Source organism: Raphanus sativus, chromosome 8, assembly GCF_000801105.2.
Source record: "Raphanus sativus cultivar WK10039 chromosome 8, ASM80110v3, whole genome shotgun sequence".
NCBI classification, from domain to species: domain Eukaryota; kingdom Viridiplantae; phylum Streptophyta; class Magnoliopsida; order Brassicales; family Brassicaceae; genus Raphanus; species Raphanus sativus.
In genome coordinates this window covers 8,435,697-8,455,562 of record NC_079518.1, presented here as the reverse complement: position 1 = coordinate 8,455,562, position 19,866 = coordinate 8,435,697, and the positions used below count along the sequence as shown (strand labels likewise).

The following is a 19,866-nucleotide window of genomic DNA, read 5'->3' as shown; positions in this document are numbered from 1 at the left end:
AAACCTAACTATGTAAATTTCAACATATTATATTGAACTTTTGGACATGTCGTATGTATTAACATAAAGATGGTGATGTTATTAACATATTTTCATACTTGGGATGTTTCTCATTGTAATATACTATATTTGGTGTAGGTCACAAAATTCTATCCAAATTTTAAAAGTAGTCTTATTTTCTTATCAATAACTAACTTTCTTTTTTAATAAATTAGTTTTTGTTAACAAAATCGTAAACAAAAAACAACTTCGAATATTCACCCGATATGATTGTGAACGTGTCAATTAAAAAATAAATTGTGAATGGTGCCAATAAAATTGCGATCATGTTAAAAAACTTCTTTTTTCTAAAATTCAAAATAAAAGAGATTTGAAAAAAAAAATATTTTCTCCTTTTTAACCATATAAGATTGTTAATATATTTTTCTAAATCCTGACCAAAAAATATTTTATTCAATAATAGTTTTTACTTTTAAAACTTATAAACATGATACTAAAAGTTATTTAATTAATAAATAAAAATTGTAAAAATATTAATCATTTTGAAATAGAAACTTTAAAAGAATAGTTATGTTAACTGGAAATACTTATTTGATAGTAATTTTATTTTTTCTGAATCGTAGATAAAATATAATTGTAAATATTATGTAATATCAATTTCCTTTTCTAAATATTTGTTTTTTTTTAGAAACATATCCTAAACAAAAGATATGTGCATCATATTTTTATGTCTTAACTAAAAGATAACTGTGAAAAATTATTTGATAATATTTTTAAGAGAGAGTTTGATGATGATTGATGAACATGATACATAAAATTATTTAACTAACAAATAAGTGTAAAATAGCATGGATATGAATTGTAAAAATAATAATTTTAAAGTTATTTAATAATAATTAGAAATAATTATTTGATAGCAATTTGATTTTTATGAAATTCTAAACCTAAGACAATCGTGAAACGTTATATAATAGTAATTTTTCTTTTCTAGAATCCTAAAAACTGTAAAAGAGTATCTGATATTTTTTAATCTCTTATATAGTAATAGAGAAACATTACAACTTCGTTTTGTAGGCACGTGTCACCATAAGAATGAAATTCAGAATTTTTAGAAAAATAGGTTGATTCATCTTAATTTATATTATAATTTTTATTAAACTAACTATCAAATTGATAAATAGCGTACAAAAGAATATGCTTGCACTTTCCATAAATAAAAGCTACGGATTACCTAATATGAAGATATATGACAATTAATGATTATGAATAATAATGATAACATTTTTTTGTATTTTAGCTCTTTTTGTTTGATTTTGTATTATTAAAGGATATTAAACAATCAAATTAACCATATAATAATAAAAAAATTCTTGTAAGTTATATTTTGAACTTTTTAAAATGACTATAAATTAATATTAGATATAATACCGAATTTTAAATTTTATATCTGACTGTACACACAATGTACGTATGTACTTTGAAATAAATTACGGTATCTTAAACCCTTTTTACATAATTATTTTACAGTATCTTATATATACTCGTATGAAATAAATGCATTTTATATGTAAATACATATAAGTATGTAGGGTTGGGAAAAAATCTTAATCCAAAAAACGAACCCAATCCGAAAATAATACTAAATCCAAAATAAACTGATTAAATATCCGAACAAGTTAAAAAAATTGGTATTTAGAGAACCGAACCGAAACCGATCCAAACTGAAATATTTTGGGTAACCTAATATATTCGAAATATTTTATATACCTAAATACATTAATTATATTTAGATTTAATGTATATTAAAAACATCCAAAATATATAAGATACTTATAAGTTGTCCAACATACTTAAAAATATGGGAAAATTTGGAAAAATAATCTTAAATGAGATTATATTTTGAAAACTACACTATATTTTATTTTTCTTGAAAACTATACTTATTATAAATGAAATGACTAAACTATCCAATTTTAATGTTTTTAATTATCTAATATCTTAACTAATAATCTTAATTATATACGTGTAACAGTACGTTTAAAATATACCAACTATCAAATTTTTTTTTTCCTTTTCAAATAGTACTCTTATATCTAAATATCTAATATATTACAACAATATAAAATTTTCACTCACCGTTTCCTAAACAATCGTAACATCACTTCATCACAACTAACCATAACCTTTTCTATAGGATCCTTTAATTAACAAAAACAGTCAGTTAATAATTCATAAAACTTCTTTACTAAATAGTTAGATGATATTTTCTTATGACCAGAAGCTTGTTTCGATATACTCATATACGAGAATTAAATATTGACAGGATGTAATTCTTCTCTCTTTATCACAATTTGTTATTTACTGTAAATTTCAGCTTCGATTAGCACAAGATAATTTTTGACAAGAGATGATCTTTTGTGAACCATGGAACGCATAGGAACTAGTGTCCTGGATAACAGCCAAAAAAATATGACTCAATTCAATTATTCTTGTCTGCCATAAAAATACTAAGTGGCAGTAACTTCAACAATGGAAATATCAGTGCAGGAAGAATAGCCGAAAACAATAAAACTATTGATTATAACTTTACTTATAGTATTCTTAATTATAATATTATTTTAAATTTTAAAATTTAATTAATAAATTTGTAATCTATAACTTAAATAAGGATACAAATGTCTTTTCACATACAAGAAAGTGTAGTTTTAAAAAATGGAAAAAGAAAATGTATTTTTCAAAATTTAAAATATAATTAGAGTATTTCTCAAATTATCCCTAAAAATATATACAAATGGTCAAAAATAAATGCGCAAAATAGCTAAATTTAAGTATACTTAAAACACCAAAATTATTTACAATATCTATTGATTCCATATCCAAATATTCAAACCAAACCATTATATCTACTAAGTTTAGGTATTATGACATATGTTATTCAAGTTTATATGTAATATTATTTTGTTTATAGATTTAGAGAAACTTAATGTATAAAATGAATTTTAAAACTTTAAAAATAATTTAAATGGGTTATCCGAATGCGAATTGAACCCGCAAAGATCCGAATCAAATCTGAAACGGAATTTATATATACTGAATGTAGATGAAATCTTTTATCTCGAAAACTCAAAAACCGAATAGATCCGAATTGAACCCGAATGGAACCTGAACAACCATTCCTATATGTATGTGACATATTTTTATAAAGTTCTTCACTCCGCGTAAGGCGCATGTCATCATCTAGATATAACTTTTTTTTTTATCAACTTTGGTCACTTTGGACCTTTAATCCTCAAACTAAGGTAAGGAGCGGTCGAACCCCTCACGCCAGGGCCCGAAGACAGAGTTCAGTAACCACTTGGCTACGAACGACCCGGCATCATCTAGATATAACTAAAAAAAAGATTTGTAAAATAGAATGTTTTAATTTTTAAAATCCTAACAAAACTGATAACGATTCACCTATCCACCATGACTATCAAATACAAATATTAGCTGGAATTTATGTGTAAAGAATTGTTAGTTATAAATAAATATCACACAACATATACATAAATAATCCTAATATTCTAATAAAATGATTTATTATTTTTATATTTTTGTTGAATTAGAATATCAAACAGAACCCGTTGCAACGCACAGACTCATATCTAGTAAATTAATAATTTTTATGCATGCATATTTTATATAAATAAAATTATATTATTATATTGTTTGTTTTATATTCACTCTGGAATTATCTTTATATTTTCTTAACACTTAATATATTTTTGATCAGATTTTTTTTTAATATTATATCTAAAACCACATTTAAATTCTATGCACCAAATAATCTAATAAAATTAATATAAATGTCAAATTTCAAAAGAAAATATCAATTAATGTCTATACACTAAAATCAAATATTTAATATCTTAGAACAAATATATCTTAAAATAAAAAAATCTAAATATGAAAACTTTTGTAAATTAATATCTCAATAGATTAATAAAATTATAAAGCCCTAACATTATTAATTTATAGATGTTCTACTGTACCTTTTTAATAAGTTTTTAGAATAAAACTAACAATGGTATCTTAATGTATGTATAAGAAAAAATTAAAAGAAAATTATATACAACCACACAATACAATCTGCACTATATGCGGACACTGATATCTTAATGTATGTATAACAATGATAGTACTGATAAAAAGAAAAAAAAAATAATCATGCCACACAAAAATTCCAAAATTCACACAAAGAACCCCCACAAGTCTGAATTGATTTCAATGTTTGATTTTCGTGATGATGGTAAATCATTTATGGAAGATATACGCGGAAGTGAAAAGGACATTTATCTATCTAATACTATCAAAGCACACATATATATAGTAAGTATAAATACAAAATAAAGATATGATAGTTTAGAAATAAAATATTAATACATTAGTCAATTGAAAATATTAATTGTATAAAAATAGAAAGCAATAAACAAACACAAAACATATAAAACTAAAGTATAACTAATAAAATTAATAAAAATACAGTATGGAAACTATACAAACAATTGATCAGTCTCATATAATGTTACTTTGATAAAATGTTTTTATATCGATTTCTTTTTTTTTCCAATTGTGAATTGATAAATAAAAACAATAGGTATAAATATACGTAAATAAGATTATTATTTACATTATATATAAAATCAAACAAAGTCCGTTATTATTGTTTGCATAATATGAAGATAACTTATTGGTGTTTTGAGTTGTTATTTTCTTTTTAGTTACATTTTGTTTTAACAACTTGGATTTGGTGTTTGGCATTATTTATTTTATTTTCACAAAGTTTTTGTTATGAACTTATGAACTATAATATTTGGATTCAGAATCTTCTTGCATTATTTATTTTACTATGATTGGAAAAATACTCCTCAAAACTGATACAAGAAATAAAAAATAGAACTCATGTATCCTCCTCATATGTGCACTTATGGAAGTAATGGAGCAGCTTGATCTTCATGGAGCAGCAAGAAGAGCACCCAGAAGCTTCCTTAATCGTCAGTTCCGCGGACCGACCCGCTAAAGACTGTGTATTAGGTGGGGTGGAATTGGGATGATATTTTTTGGGTACAGCAGCCCGTGCGGGACAGCCCGCCATGATCCGTTTGACAGAGAGCTTGTGGTTCGGGACGGGACGGGGCTGGACGACCTGTTTGACATCATTATTTAGTATAGATGTAAAGTTACGAATAAATATAAACGACAGGCATCTCGAAGTACAACGTCATCATTTTTACAATGGTCAAATAGTTACGTTAGTAAGACCGAACCTAGTTCTTGTTGTAAAAAGGTAATGTGGGGACCACAATGCCAAAAGTAGAACAACTAAAAAACTTTATTAAAAAGAAAAAAAAACGGAAAAAGGAGTACGGTAACAACACAAACGGATCTGGTGGTCGTAAGTTTAGATAAAAGGAAAAAAAAGTTAAAAAATCTCAATTATTGTTAGGGTTAAATCTTATTGAGAAAGAAAAAGGAAACAAACCTCAATTTTTGTTGTTCCAAAAAAAAAAAAAAGGAAACAAACCTAAAAAAAAAAAGAAGTAAATTATAGTTTTGTTCCTTGTTCGGATCGAATTAGTAATTCAGAGTACCCTTTATATACAAGTGGGAGCAACTGCTTTCTCTTGGAGAAAAGAAAATCCAAAAGTAAAACATGATCTCAGTTTATGGTAGATATAAACCAAAACAAAGCACGATGAAGAGGAATTACAGGAAGAAACAGAAGAACTACTGTCCGCAGCAGGACTGTAAGTTATACGTGTTGCCAGATGATATCGTAATGAATTGCTTGACCTTTGTCTCAAGGCTGGACCACGGATCCCTATATCTGGTCTCGAAGCTGCACCGCTCTCTAATGCTTTCCCCGGAGTTATACCAAGCCCGATCCCTAACTGGTCGTACCGAACGCTGCATCTATTTATGTTTAAGCATCCCTTCAGATCCGTTTGCACGCTGGTTCGCCTTCTACCCAAAAGCCCTAGATCATCCTAGTCGGCTGCTTCCGATCCGGCCACACTTGTATCAGCCTCCGGAAGCATCTTCCGTGGTGGCACATGGTTGGGGTATCTATGTGATTGGTGGGATGATTGGCAGGAAGCGATCGTCCAGGGTCTTTTTCCTGGATTGCCGATCTCATACATGGACCAATCTCCCCTCCATGGGGTTTGCTCGAGCTTCTGCTGCAGCTGGCGTGGTGGACGGGAAGATATACGTTTTTGGAGGTTGCGAGAAACCAAATTGGGTTGTAGAGGTTTTCGATCCAAAGACGCAGACTTGGGATGCCCTGTCGTTGAACCAGCCTCCTCCGCCAGATGATATGAACTCTTTAATGCACGAAATCGCAGTGATAGAGGAGAAGGACAAGACAAAGAAGATTTTCGGTTTGAATGAGAAAGGTAATGGACTGCTTTACATTCCGAGTCAAGGCATATGGAAAACAGGGAATTCAGATACCAACGAACTTAGAAAGGGTTGGCATGTGATAGACAATGTCATCTACTCTTGTGTAACCGGTGGCTGGATATTGTGGTGTGAGACAAGTGATTTGGAGTCAGCAGCGGGTGAGATGAAGTGGAGACAAGTTATGGGCTTGGATGATCTAAGGGGCACCCTTTGTGCCTCCAAACTGGTCAATTATGGTTTGGATTTGCCATCCCAACACCTTGACGGTACGTTTCCCGGTCACAAACTGAGCAACTCTGGTCCCAACATGTTAGTCTTCTGGGACTGTCCTGCTATTGGTGAATGGGAGGTTTGGTGTGCAGAGATCTCTTTACAAAGGCGCAAGGAAACTGGCGAGATTTGGGCAACTGTTGAGTGGTCAGAAGTTGTCACAACGATCAAATTTCCTTATTATCGGCGTCCTTGTCACAGTAAAATTTTATATTCTCTATCCTTCAATCTTTGAAATCTCTCTCTCAACTCTATATATTTTTTTGTTAGAAGTCTCCTCCTTTTTTCCAATAAAACATTCTGCACTTGTAATGGATTAAAAACTGTATTGTTGTTCCTGAAGCACAACATTTGTGTACTTGTTCATCTATTCTTATACCTTTCAGGTTGACTTTCTAAACGATCATCATCTTCAACAGTTGCCATTCATGTCCTCTTTTCTATTTTTTTAATTAGTGTAATATCAGTTGTGGTATATATAGCTTTGACAAATCTTTGGAAAAACATTGTTCTGTGCTGCAATTCTTAGTCTACGTTAGCTTCTTACAGCGTTCCTTGGTGCTGTAATAATGTGTAAAGAATCGATGATATTGAAGAAAATATCATAGCTGCCAAATATGAAAACGTTCCTGATGATTTGGACCAACCCTGTTTATTCCTCTCTTTTCATGTTAAACTAAAACTCAGCGTGTGAGAGTAATCTTTTATGATTATGGACATTTGACGATGGTTTTGGAGTGGCCTGAAACAACAAGGTACATACCATCCCACTTTCCTTGTCTTGCTCAGTTACATCTGTCTTTGTAAAGAAGCTAGTGAGTCTTATTATTTCACCAACTATTTCTTTTGCTCCACATCTTATCATCTATCTCTGCATATTTAAATTTTATCTGTTTTTTTTTTTTTTTTTTTTCTGACAGCTACTAGGCAATAACATACTCCAAACAGTACTGGACGAGTTTACTTGATCTTTTCTGTTAAATGCATAAGAAGAAAAGTCTCTATAAGAAGCTAGTGAGTTTTTTGTTGTTGTGTGTTCAACTTGAGTCGGAGCTGTTCTTAATGATTATCTATACTCCGTTTCAAGTTGAATAATAATTCTGGTTATTCCGATCAACTCTGCTTCTCTCCTCTTCGCTTATTATTATTATTCCGTTTAATCCTATATAAATTTTTGTTTGATTTTGCTGGACAAGCTCTGCTTTTTCATTGGGAGAGGAATCAATCTTCGCTTCCTTTGTCTCCTTGAAGATGAAGAACATAGATGATTGATGAAGCGATGATGAGTTAGCATGAATTCAGAATAGTCGGCAAAGTCTTGAAGGCGTTTTTCCAGAATTGTCGATAGCCCAGCGGTGGGACACGTGGCTATCATGCGTACATCGTTATCTTTTGCTAGGGTCATGTGGCAATGATATGGGCTTCAATTTTGGGCTGTATGTTTTATCTTGTAATATGATCGGTGGCTGAATTTACTTGTATGATGCCCATTGGGCTTCTTATTTCAATGAAATCATTGAAATGAATCAGTTGACAAAAGAAAAACCCCTCCCCCTCCCTCCCCTGGCACAAAAAGTTTAGACATTTTGAAAATTAGATTTTGGGAAGCTCCATTTTCTGAAAGCAAAGATTTTCTGAATTGTTAGATTTGAGTTTTCTGAATGGACGAAGAAGAGCTGACGGAGCAGGAGACTGCCTTGTACGATCGCCAGATTAGGGTTTGGGGCGCTAATGCTCAAAGAAGGTTACTTCTTTCTCATTCACGAATAAGTTTCTCTCAATTTCTCAAAAAGCTTGTTCCTTTCAGCCTTTATCATCTTTTGGCTCGCTTTTGTTGGAGTACCAAACTCGATTTTCAATTCGCATTTCCTAGCTACTACTAGTATAGAGTTTGGATTCTGCTTCTAGACTAGTAAAGTGGTAACTTCTGAGTTTCGTTATGTTTGGTCTGAGTTGAGACATTATCATCATAGTGTTGAGTTCATGTAGAGTATTAACTTGATATTTTCTTGGTACTACTGATAGATACATTACTCGTTTCATTCACATTTTGAATTTTTCTGAAGCTTATATTTTTGATACTAAACATTACATGTATTTACATTGCCACCTTTTTGATTTAGTGTGAGGAGGTTGATGTTTTTTTGCTTGCAGATTGACCAAATCTCATATCTTGGTTTCTGGAATAAAGGGGACCGTTGCTGAGGTAAGCTGTTAACTCTTTTATCACTTACTCGTGTAGATGTCATACTCTTTTGATTAGTTAGTATCTTACTACATTGTTTTTTTGGTTTTGGTTCCATTTTGTTGTGTAGTTTTGCAAAAACATTGTGCTGGCAGGAGTCGGTAGTGTGACGTTAATGGATGATCGCTTGGTGAACGAGGAGCCCTTGAACGCAAACTTCTTGATTCCTCCTGATGAAAATGCTTACAGAGGCAGAACAGTGGCTGAGATCTGTTGTGATTCGCTCAGGGGCTTTAACCCTATGGTCCTTGTTTCTGTAGTCAAAGGTTTTGCCTCTCTCCTTGAATCGTTTTAATTAACTTAATAGGCTATAATCATCCTTTCAAATCTTTCGGGTGAGTTGTCAACACTTGACACTGGATTTTTTGAGAAGTTTGATGTGATAGTTATTGGCTACGGTTCTCATGCCACCAAGGTATTGATAACAGCTTTTGTACAGCTCCCGTTTCATGCTTTTGGTTGCTCCGTACATATCTTTTTTTTTTTTTTGCAGATGTCTGTCAATGAACAATGTCGGAAGTTATCGAAACGTGTGGCATTCTATACAGTCGACTGCAGAGACTCATGTGGTGAGATTTTTGTCGACCTTCAAGACTACAAATACACAAAGGTACTTACATGATTTGATGTTTCATTTCTTGTGTTCATTAGTTTGGTGTCTCAGGCACATAAATCTTTTCATATCTATGATTTTACTTTTCGGTTGGATATCTTTTTAAGACTCTATTAACAGCTCTCTGAGTGCACGATTTGATCTTTGTTTGTATTGTTTTCTCCTTGGCAAATTGTTTTCCGCAGAAGAAGCTCATCCGATTAAAAAGTTATGATATCGGATTCGACATGCAACCCTTTTCTGGAAAGACAAAAAAATTTATATGTGTGTTTTTGATTTTTCAAAAGTGATTCAGATGAACATATGATCTACTGATTAAAAGAATAAGTGAGAAGGGGATATAACTGCAAAGATTGGTGTCGATGGAGGATGTATCAGATTTTAGTATTCTATTTTGAGAGAGAAATGAAATCTTTTTTTTTTAGCAAGACTTTTCTGGAAGAAGGAAATTTTGTCCCGCCCTAAACACACTTATGAAAAATCGAACAAGAGCATAAATTTAAAACAAAATGATTGTCCCGTCTTCTAAAGGGCGGGTCAAAATCTAGTTTATTTTACTATGATTGGAAAAATACTCCTCAAAACTGATACAAGAAATAAAAAATAGAACTCATGTATCCTCCTCATATTTGCACTTATGGAAGTAATGGAGCAGCTTGATCTTCATGGAGCAGCAAGAAGAGCACCCAGAAGCTTCCTTAATCGTCAGTTCCGCGGACCGGCCCGCTAAAGACTGTGTATTAGGTGGGGTGGAATTGGGATGATATTTTTTGGGTACAGCAGCCCGTGCGGGACAGCCCGCCATGATCCGTTTGACAGAGAGCTTGTGGTTCGGGACGGGACGGGGCTGGACGACCTGTTTGACATCATTATTTAGTATAGATGTAAAGTTACGAATAAATATAAACGACAGGCATCTCGAAGTACAACGTCATCATTTTTACAATGGTCAAATAGTTACGTTAGTAAGACCGAACCTAGTTCTTGTTGTAAAAAGGTAATGTGGGGACCACAATGCCAAAAGTAGAACAACTAAAAAACTTTATTAAAAAGAAAAAAAAAACGGAAAAAGGAGTACGGTAACAACACAAACGGATCTGGTGGTCGTAAGTTTAGATAAAAGGAAAAAAAAGTTAAAAAATCTCAATTATTGTTAGGGTTAAATCTTATTGAGAAAGAAAAAGGAAACAAACCTCAATTTTTGTTGTTCCAAAAAAAAAAAAAAGGAAACAAACCTAAAAAAAAAAGAAGTAAATTATAGTTTTGTTCCTTGTTCGGATCGAATTAGTAATTCAGAGTACCCTTTATATACAAGTGGGAGCAACTGCTTTCTCTTGGAGAAAAGAAAATCCAAAAGTAAAACATGATCTCAGTTTATGGTAGATATAAACCAAAACAAAGCACGATGAAGAGGAATTACAGGAAGAAACAGAAGAACTACTGTCCGCAGCAGGACTGTAAGTTATACGTGTTGCCAGATGATATCGTAATGAATTGCTTGACCTTTGTCTCAAGGCTGGACCACGGATCCCTATATCTGGTCTCGAAGCTGCACCGCTCTCTAATGCTTTCCCCGGAGTTATACCAAGCCCGATCCCTAACTGGTCGTACCGAACGCTGCATCTATTTATGTTTAAGCATCCCTTCAGATCCGTTTGCACGCTGGTTCGCCTTCTACCCAAAAGCCCTAGATCATCCTAGTCGGCTGCTTCCGATCCGGCCACACTTGTATCAGCCTCCGGAAGCATCTTCCGTGGTGGCACATGGTTGGGGTATCTATGTGATTGGTGGGATGATTGGCAGGAAGCGATCGTCCAGGGTCTTTTTCCTGGATTGCCGATCTCATACATGGACCAATCTCCCCTCCATGGGGTTTGCTCGAGCTTCTGCTGCAGCTGGCGTGGTGGACGGGAAGATATACGTTTTTGGAGGTTGCGAGAAACCAAATTGGGTTGTAGAGGTTTTCGATCCAAAGACGCAGACTTGGGATGCCCTGTCGTTGAACCAGCCTCCTCCGCCAGATGATATGAACTCTTTAATGCACGAAATCGCAGTGATAGAGGAGAAGGACAAGACAAAGAAGATTTTCGGTTTGAATGAGAAAGGTAATGGACTGCTTTACATTCCGAGTCAAGGCATATGGAAAACAGGGAATTCAGATACCAACGAACTTAGAAAGGGTTGGCATGTGATAGACAATGTCATCTACTCTTGTGTAACCGGTGGCTGGATATTGTGGTGTGAGACAAGTGATTTGGAGTCAGCAGCGGGTGAGATGAAGTGGAGACAAGTTATGGGCTTGGATGATCTAAGGGGCACCCTTTGTGCCTCCAAACTGGTCAATTATGGTTTGGATTTGCCATCCCAACACCTTGACGGTACGTTTCCCGGTCACAAACTGAGCAACTCTGGTCCCAACATGTTAGTCTTCTGGGACTGTCCTGCTATTGGTGAATGGGAGGTTTGGTGTGCAGAGATCTCTTTACAAAGGCGCAAGGAAACTGGCGAGATTTGGGCAACTGTTGAGTGGTCAGAAGTTGTCACAACGATCAAATTTCCTTATTATCGGCGTCCTTGTCACAGTAAAATTTTATATTCTCTATCCTTCAATCTTTGAAATCTCTCTCTCAACTCTATATATTTTTTTGTTAGAAGTCTCCTCCTTTTTTCCAATAAAACATTCTGCACTTGTAATGGATTAAAAACTGTATTGTTGTTCCTGAAGCACAACATTTGTGTACTTGTTCATCTATTCTTATACCTTTCAGGTTGACTTTCTAAACGATCATCATCTTCAACAGTTGCCATTCATGTCCTCTTTTCTATTTTTTTAATTAGTGTAATATCAGTTGTGGTATATATAGCTTTGACAAATCTTTGGAAAAACATTGTTCTGTGCTGCAATTCTTAGTCTACGTTAGCTTCTTACAGCGTTCCTTGGTGCTGTAATAATGTGTAAAGAATCGATGATATTGAAGAAAATATCATAGCTGCCAAATATGAAAACGTTCCTGATGATTTGGACCAACCCTGTTTATTCCTCTCTTTTCATGTTAAACTAAAACTCAGCGTGTGAGAGTAATCTTTTATGATTATGGACATTTGACGATGGTTTTGGAGTGGCCTGAAACAACAAGGTACATACCATCCCACTTTCCTTGTCTTGCTCAGTTACATCTGTCTTTGTAAAGAAGCTAGTGAGTCTTATTATTTCACCAACTATTTCTTTTGCTCCACATCTTATCATCTATCTCTGCATATTTAAATTTTATCTGTTTTTTTTTTTTTTTTTTTTCTGACAGCTACTAGGCAATAACATACTCCAAACAGTACTGGACGAGTTTACTTGATCTTTTCTGTTAAATGCATAAGAAGAAAAGTCTCTATAAGAAGCTAGTGAGTTTTTTGTTGTTGTGTGTTCAACTTGAGTCGGAGCTGTTCTTAATGATTATCTATACTCCGTTTCAAGTTGAATAATAATTCTGGTTATTCCGATCAACTCTGCTTCTCTCCTCTTCGCTTATTATTATTATTCCGTTTAATCCTATATAAATTTTTGTTTGATTTTGCTGGACAAGCTCTGCTTTTTCATTGGGAGAGGAATCAATCTTCGCTTCCTTTGTCTCCTTGAAGATGAAGAACATAGATGATTGATGAAGCGATGATGAGTTAGCATGAATTCAGAATAGTCGGCAAAGTCTTGAAGGCGTTTTTCCAGAATTGTCGATAGCCCAGCGGTGGGACACGTGGCTATCATGCGTACATCGTTATCTTTTGCTAGGGTCATGTGGCAATGATATGGGCTTCAATTTTGGGCTGTATGTTTTATCTTGTAATATGATCGGTGGCTGAATTTACTTGTATGATGCCCATTGGGCTTCTTATTTCAATGAAATCATTGAAATGAATCAGTTGACAAAAGAAAAACCCCTCCCCCTCCCTCCCCTGGCACAAAAAGTTTAGACATTTTGAAAATTAGATTTTGGGAAGCTCCATTTTCTGAAAGCAAAGATTTTCTGAATTGTTAGATTTGAGTTTTCTGAATGGACGAAGAAGAGCTGACGGAGCAGGAGACTGCCTTGTACGATCGCCAGATTAGGGTTTGGGGCGCTAATGCTCAAAGAAGGTTACTTCTTTCTCATTCACGAATAAGTTTCTCTCAATTTCTCAAAAAGCTTGTTCCTTTCAGCCTTTATCATCTTTTGGCTCGCTTTTGTTGGAGTACCAAACTCGATTTTCAATTCGCATTTCCTAGCTACTACTAGTATAGAGTTTGGATTCTGCTTCTAGACTAGTAAAGTGGTAACTTCTGAGTTTCGTTATGTTTGGTCTGAGTTGAGACATTATCATCATAGTGTTGAGTTCATGTAGAGTATTAACTTGATATTTTCTTGGTACTACTGATAGATACATTACTCGTTTCATTCACATTTTGAATTTTTCTGAAGCTTATATTTTTGATACTAAACATTACATGTATTTACATTGCCACCTTTTTGATTTAGTGTGAGGAGGTTGATGTTTTTTTGCTTGCAGATTGACCAAATCTCATATCTTGGTTTCTGGAATAAAGGGGACCGTTGCTGAGGTAAGCTGTTAACTCTTTTATCACTTACTCGTGTAGATGTCATACTCTTTTGATTAGTTAGTATCTTACTACATTGTTTTTTTGGTTTTGGTTCCATTTTGTTGTGTAGTTTTGCAAAAACATTGTGCTGGCAGGAGTCGGTAGTGTGACGTTAATGGATGATCGCTTGGTGAACGAGGAGCCCTTGAACGCAAACTTCTTGATTCCTCCTGATGAAAATGCTTACAGAGGCAGAACAGTGGCTGAGATCTGTTGTGATTCGCTCAGGGGCTTTAACCCTATGGTCCTTGTTTCTGTAGTCAAAGGTTTTGCCTCTCTCCTTGAATCGTTTTAATTAACTTAATAGGCTATAATCATCCTTTCAAATCTTTCGGGTGAGTTGTCAACACTTGACACTGGATTTTTTGAGAAGTTTGATGTGATAGTTATTGGCTACGGTTCTCATGCCACCAAGGTATTGATAACAGCTTTTGTACAGCTCCCGTTTCATGCTTTTGGTTGCTCCGTACATATCTTTTTTTTTTTTTGCAGATGTCTGTCAATGAACAATGTCGGAAGTTATCGAAACGTGTGGCATTCTATACAGTCGACTGCAGAGACTCATGTGGTGAGATTTTTGTCGACCTTCAAGACTACAAATACACAAAGGTACTTACATGATTTGATGTTTCATTTCTTGTGTTCATTAGTTTGGTGTCTCAGTGATGTAAGACTGATACCAAAATGATATAAGACTCGGAGGGAGCCTTTGAAAGGTGGTGGAGATGGATCCTCAAGCTGGCTTTCACGCACTCTCTTGAGAACAAAGGATGGTTGAAGGTGATGGCACTTGACTAGATGGACCAAGTGGATCGGCCGGATGGACCATGGTGCGAGGGGACGCACCAAATCAGGTCTAATGACCTAAGGCAAGGCGTATCATGGTCCGGCAAGTGGGTTAAGGATATCAGAAGGCTGAAACTTAACCAAGGCAAGGAAGGTTCAAGCTTAAGGAAGCTGGACAAGGGTTTAGGCAGCTGGCCGGAGTGTGAATCAAGCTCGGGCAGCTGGAATGAAGTGTGAGAGAGCTCACAGTAGCTCACAGGAGTTCTGGTCAGCTCCAGTAGCTGGAATGTTAGCTCACTCAGCTGGTGACAGTGGTGGTCAGCTCATCTCAGCTTGGAGGAGTGTTAGGAGTTGGGATGGTGTGACCGGACCGTGAGCGGTTATGGTCCGGTGGGATGTGGTGCGGTCCGGATGGGACCAAGGGCGTTTGGTGGTACGGCCAGGCACTTGGCAATGCGCCAAAGGATGAAGTTCGATGTATGGGAGCAGTTGAGAGGCAGTTGAGGAGCGGTTGGACCGAAAGGATGCGGGGTTTACCGCATGTGTCCATTCGGCCATTCACTCGCGCCCATTCGCCCAAAAACGGTTACCCGTGCCTTTGTCTATAAATATAGACCTTGGGCATCGATATTTGTCATCAGACAATAGAAGGGAAACTCTGCCAAAATTACCAGAGAATCCAAGAGAGAAAGAGACCGGCGGTTTGCTTGTTTGGCCGTGTGAGTGCGCGGTGTGGATTGTTCTTGTCCGGCGACCAAGGAGGTGTTGTGGGAAGGAACCGTGTGAAGATGGAGACAAGAGGAACCGAGAAGGCTAGTGGGAAGGATCAGAACCCATCGTCGGCCACTCCTAAGGTTAGTGATGCTAACCACTTACCATCGCCGTGAACCGTGTGTCCGGATGGATGGTCCGTATGGACCAAGTGATGTTGGTTGCATCCGTTCTCCCTTCTCTTCCATTCTATCTCTTTTATAATTCATATTATTGTTATCTGTGGGTTTAAACTCACGATCAGACCCTCAGGGCATGGATTGGTCAGTATAAACTCTCCATGGCCTTGGTTGGGCATGTAAGGTTGGATCTCTAACTTCCGGTTGAGGTTTGGGGATTCTGACTTCATATATCTCTTAATTGGGATTTATCATGAATTATCATGGTGAAAGGATGAATTTATATCATCGATTTAGAGGTGGTAAGTTGTGACCATGGTGGCGGGTCTAGGGTGAGATCGGCATGATCCGGACCTGTCCTGTGGGTTCTGACTTGACCATTCTCTTAGTGGTGAATTATCATGATTTATCATGGTGTTTGTATAATTTTTAGGGACCGATCCGAGTGGATCAAGGTTTGGGACAGAAACTAGTTCTAAGGGACTTAACCATGCATTGTTAGACTTGTTGCTAGGTTATCGGTTTGATTGTGTATTTGATGAAATTTATATGAATGCAGGATCTGGTCAGGATCGTGGGAAAGCCAAGGAGCTGTGAAGACTCAAGCCAAGGATGGATGTGTGATGTGTGTTTAGATAGCATTGAACTTATCATAGCCTATTGTGCAAACTGATTGATATTACTACATTGTATGGATCACATGGTTTATATTAATAAAGATGAATGTTTACTTAGCTTCCGCATTGCTTGTTAAATGTATATGAACCTCAGATCACTTGGAAATGACTTAGAAAAATATGGACATAAACCGGCCAATTACACATAGATGATTAGGTTAAGGCCGCGGATCAGTTGGGTCTTAGGATCCAGGTTCAGGTCTTACAAGTTGGTATCAGAGCATGCTTGATTCTAGGACTTGGGGGTTATGGTTTGATCATCACACATCCGGCTGGAGTCTCACAGTATAGGGCTTGATTTATTTTTGGTATTAGGAACTGTTTTTGATGGATCATTGGTTAAGTGTTACTAACCTTGATCTTGTGTGTTGTTTTTGATGCTCCTAAGGGTGGTAAGAGTCGGAGCAAGTCCAAGAGGACTAAGGATGGAGCTGGAGCATCTGGCCCAGGTGGCGCGGATGGAACCAATCCAAGTGTGGTGCTGCCCAATCCAAGTCTTGGCGTGGACAGTGCAACTGGATTGCCTTTGGCTCGGATCATTCCGACTGAGGTTCAGGGAGGTCTAGTGGAACAGCAGCAAAAGGCGGCTGAAGAGACTAGGCAGCAGCTGGAGCAAGCTGAACTAGCTAGACAGCTGCAAGAGCAAGCTGAGGAAGCTGCAAGGCAGCTACAAGATGACATGGAGGCTGAGGGAGAGTCCTCACATGCTGGTGATCAGGGCGGCCGAGGCATTGGTGCAGCCAATGGTGGAGCTAACCAAGGAAACCAGCTGGTGGAACCTACCATGAAAGAGGTGCTTGATGCAATCAGGCTCATGGGTAGTCAGATGCTGGCTATGACCCAAGTAATCACTCCATTGGTGAATTCATCCGTGGGGCAAGCTCCACAAGTTCAGGTGGTGGTACCAGGAGCTGCTGGACAAGTTGCACCAGTTGATGAGGTGATTGAACTTGATCCGCCAGCTAGAAGATCTGGTAAGGTGGATTACCTGAAGGTGCTAGAGCACATATCTCGCCTAGGGACAAAGCATTTTGCTGGAAGTGCTGACCCTATGGAGGCGGATGAATGGAGGGACAGGCTGGCCCGGAACTTCAAGTCTACAAGGTGCCCTGAGGAGTACCAGAGAGACATAGCAGTGCACTTCCTGGAGGGAGATGCACACAACTGGTGGCTGTCTGTGGACAAGCGCACCAATGGATCTATTGAGAAGTTCTCTGACTTTGAGGTTGAGTTCAACCACAAGTATTTCCCAGCTGAAGCATGGGATCGTTTGGAGGCCAAGTTCTTGGATTTGACCCAAGGGCGTAGGTCAGTCAGGGAGTATGAAGAGGAGTTCAACCGGCTCAGGAAGTATGTGGGTAAGGAGTTGGAGGATGAGAAAGTTCAGGTCCGCAGGTTCATAAGAGGCCTTAGGGTCGAGCTCCGGACCTACTGCTCAGTCCGTACCTTCCGTACTGTCTCGGAGTTGGTGGAGCGTATGGCAATGCTGGAGACTAACCTTGCTGAAGAGGCCAGACTCAAGAGTAGGAGTCAGGCAAGTGGTACTGGTCATGCTGGTGACCGGAAAAGGAAGAGAGATTCAAGTGATGAGGGTAAGACCTCAGGTGGAAGGCCGGAGTGCCAAAAGTGTGGAAGACGCCATGGTGGTGAGTGCTGGAGAGCCATGGGAGCTTGCACAAGGTGTGGCAAGATGGATCACTCCGTCCGGGACTGTCCTGGACCGGATCAGAGTCGTGGTCAAGCGGCTGGTGGTGACTCTAGGACTTGTTTCCAGTGTGGGAAGGCCGGACACTTCCGAAAGGACTGTCCTAAGCTTCAGGCTGGATCAGGCAGGATGAGGTCTGAGGTTAGCAAGCCGGAACCAAGCCGTGGCCAGACTTCTGCACCAAGGGTCTATGAGTTGTCTAAGGACACTGATGAGGCCAAGCCTTTCATGGCGATCACTGGTAATGATCTGATCTTATTCCTTTTAAATTTTTAGAAATGCATGGTATGGAACCTAGAATGGATTAGATGCTTAGATTGGGTTTCCTGTAGGGACCCTAAGTATTGGTGGTGTGGAAACACATGTACTTTTCGACACTGGAGCTACACATAGTTTTGTGAGTCCATGTTTGGTCGGAAAGGGTTTGTTCCAGATTGGGACAGGGGATGATCCTGGCCTAGTGAGTGCGGCTGGAGGCCAATTGATGCCCTCATTAGGACGAGTGAAGGATATCCCAGTGGTGATCCAGGACAGGGTAATGCCTGTGGATCTTGTTGTGGTCCAACTCAAGAATCATGAGGTGATCTTGGGTATGGACTGGCTTGGAAAGAATCGGGCCACCTTAGACTGTCACCGGGGAAGGGTGCTGTTTGAGAGTGGGTGTGGACCCCCGATCAGGTTCCAAGGTATTCGTCCAACCTCTGGATGCTTAGTGGTATCAGCGGTCCAAGCGGAAAGGATGCTTGAGCGGGGTTGTGAGGCTTATATTGCCACAATCACCACTAAGGAGGTTGTTGGGGGTGGTAACCCGGACGGGATTCCGCTGGTCAGTGAGTTTGAGGATGTGTTTAGGTCCCCACAGGGCATTCCCCCTGATAGGTCGGACCCATTCATAATAGAACTGGAACCAGGGACGGCCCCAATGTCAAAAAGTCCCTACCGCATGGCTCCTGCCGAGATGGCCGAGCTAAAGAAACAACTAGAGGAGTTGTTGGATAAGGGTTTTATACGCCCTAGTGTGTCGCCTTGGGGAGCACCAGTCCTCTTTGTGAAGAAGAAGGATGGTAGCTTTAGGCTGTGTATTGACTATCGAGGGCTCAATAGGGTTACTGTCAAGAACAAGTACCCATTGCCTCGGATAGATGAGCTGTTGGATCAGCTTAAGGGAGCAAAGTGGTTCTCCAAGATTGACTTGGCTTCAGGGTATCATCAGATCCCAATTGAACCAAGTGATATAAAGAAGACCGCGTTCAGAACCAGGTATGGGCACTATGAGTTTGTGGTTATGCCATTTGGTCTGACCAATGCACCAGCAGCATTCATGAAGATGATGAATGGTACCTTCCGAGACTTCTTGGATGAATTTGTAATCATCTTTATAGATGACATACTTGTATACTCCAAGAGCAAGGAGGATCATGAGAGGCATCTCCGGGCTGTGCTGGGAAGGTTGAGAGAGCAGCAGCTCTTTGCTAAGTTAAGCAAGTGTAGCTTCTGGCAAAAGAGCATTGGCTTCCTTGGACACATTGTGTCAAGTGAAGGTGTGTCTGTTGATCCGGAGAAGGTAGTGGCCATAAAGGCATGGCCTCAGCCTAAGAATGCCACAGAA

The 19,866-nt window shown here is 37.7% G+C and overlaps 3 protein-coding genes across 3 annotated transcripts; all 3 read left to right on the top strand.

The window, feature by feature from the left end:
* The first annotated feature begins 5,632 nt into the window (after nucleotides 1–5,632).
* Nucleotides 5,633–7,135, top strand: LOC130499153 (F-box/kelch-repeat protein At4g39560-like). Its single transcript, XM_056993092.1, has one exon. It carries the CDS (start codon nucleotides 5,696–5,698, stop codon nucleotides 6,947–6,949), a length of 1,254 nt encoding a protein of 417 aa, XP_056849072.1. The 5' UTR covers nucleotides 5,633–5,695; the 3' UTR covers nucleotides 6,950–7,135.
* A 136-nt stretch (nucleotides 7,136–7,271) lies between these two features.
* LOC130499154 (SUMO-activating enzyme subunit 1A-like) lies at nucleotides 7,272–9,962 on the top strand. Its single transcript, XM_056993093.1, has 6 exons — nucleotides 7,272–7,469; nucleotides 7,635–8,458; nucleotides 8,869–8,920; nucleotides 9,030–9,225; nucleotides 9,453–9,569; nucleotides 9,758–9,962. The coding sequence occupies exons 2-5, from the start codon at nucleotides 8,376–8,378 to the stop codon at nucleotides 9,464–9,466; spliced, it is 345 nt and encodes a 114-aa protein (XP_056849073.1). The 5' UTR covers nucleotides 7,272–7,469; nucleotides 7,635–8,375; the 3' UTR covers nucleotides 9,467–9,569; nucleotides 9,758–9,962.
* Nucleotides 9,963–10,871: 909 nt separating this feature from the next.
* On the top strand, nucleotides 10,872–12,375 carry LOC130499127 (F-box/kelch-repeat protein At4g39560-like). The gene has a single exon (XM_056993031.1). The coding sequence runs from the start codon at nucleotides 10,936–10,938 to the stop codon at nucleotides 12,187–12,189; it is 1,254 nt and encodes a 417-aa protein (XP_056849011.1). The 5' UTR covers nucleotides 10,872–10,935; the 3' UTR covers nucleotides 12,190–12,375.
* The last annotated feature ends 7,491 nt before the right edge of the window (nucleotides 12,376–19,866 follow it).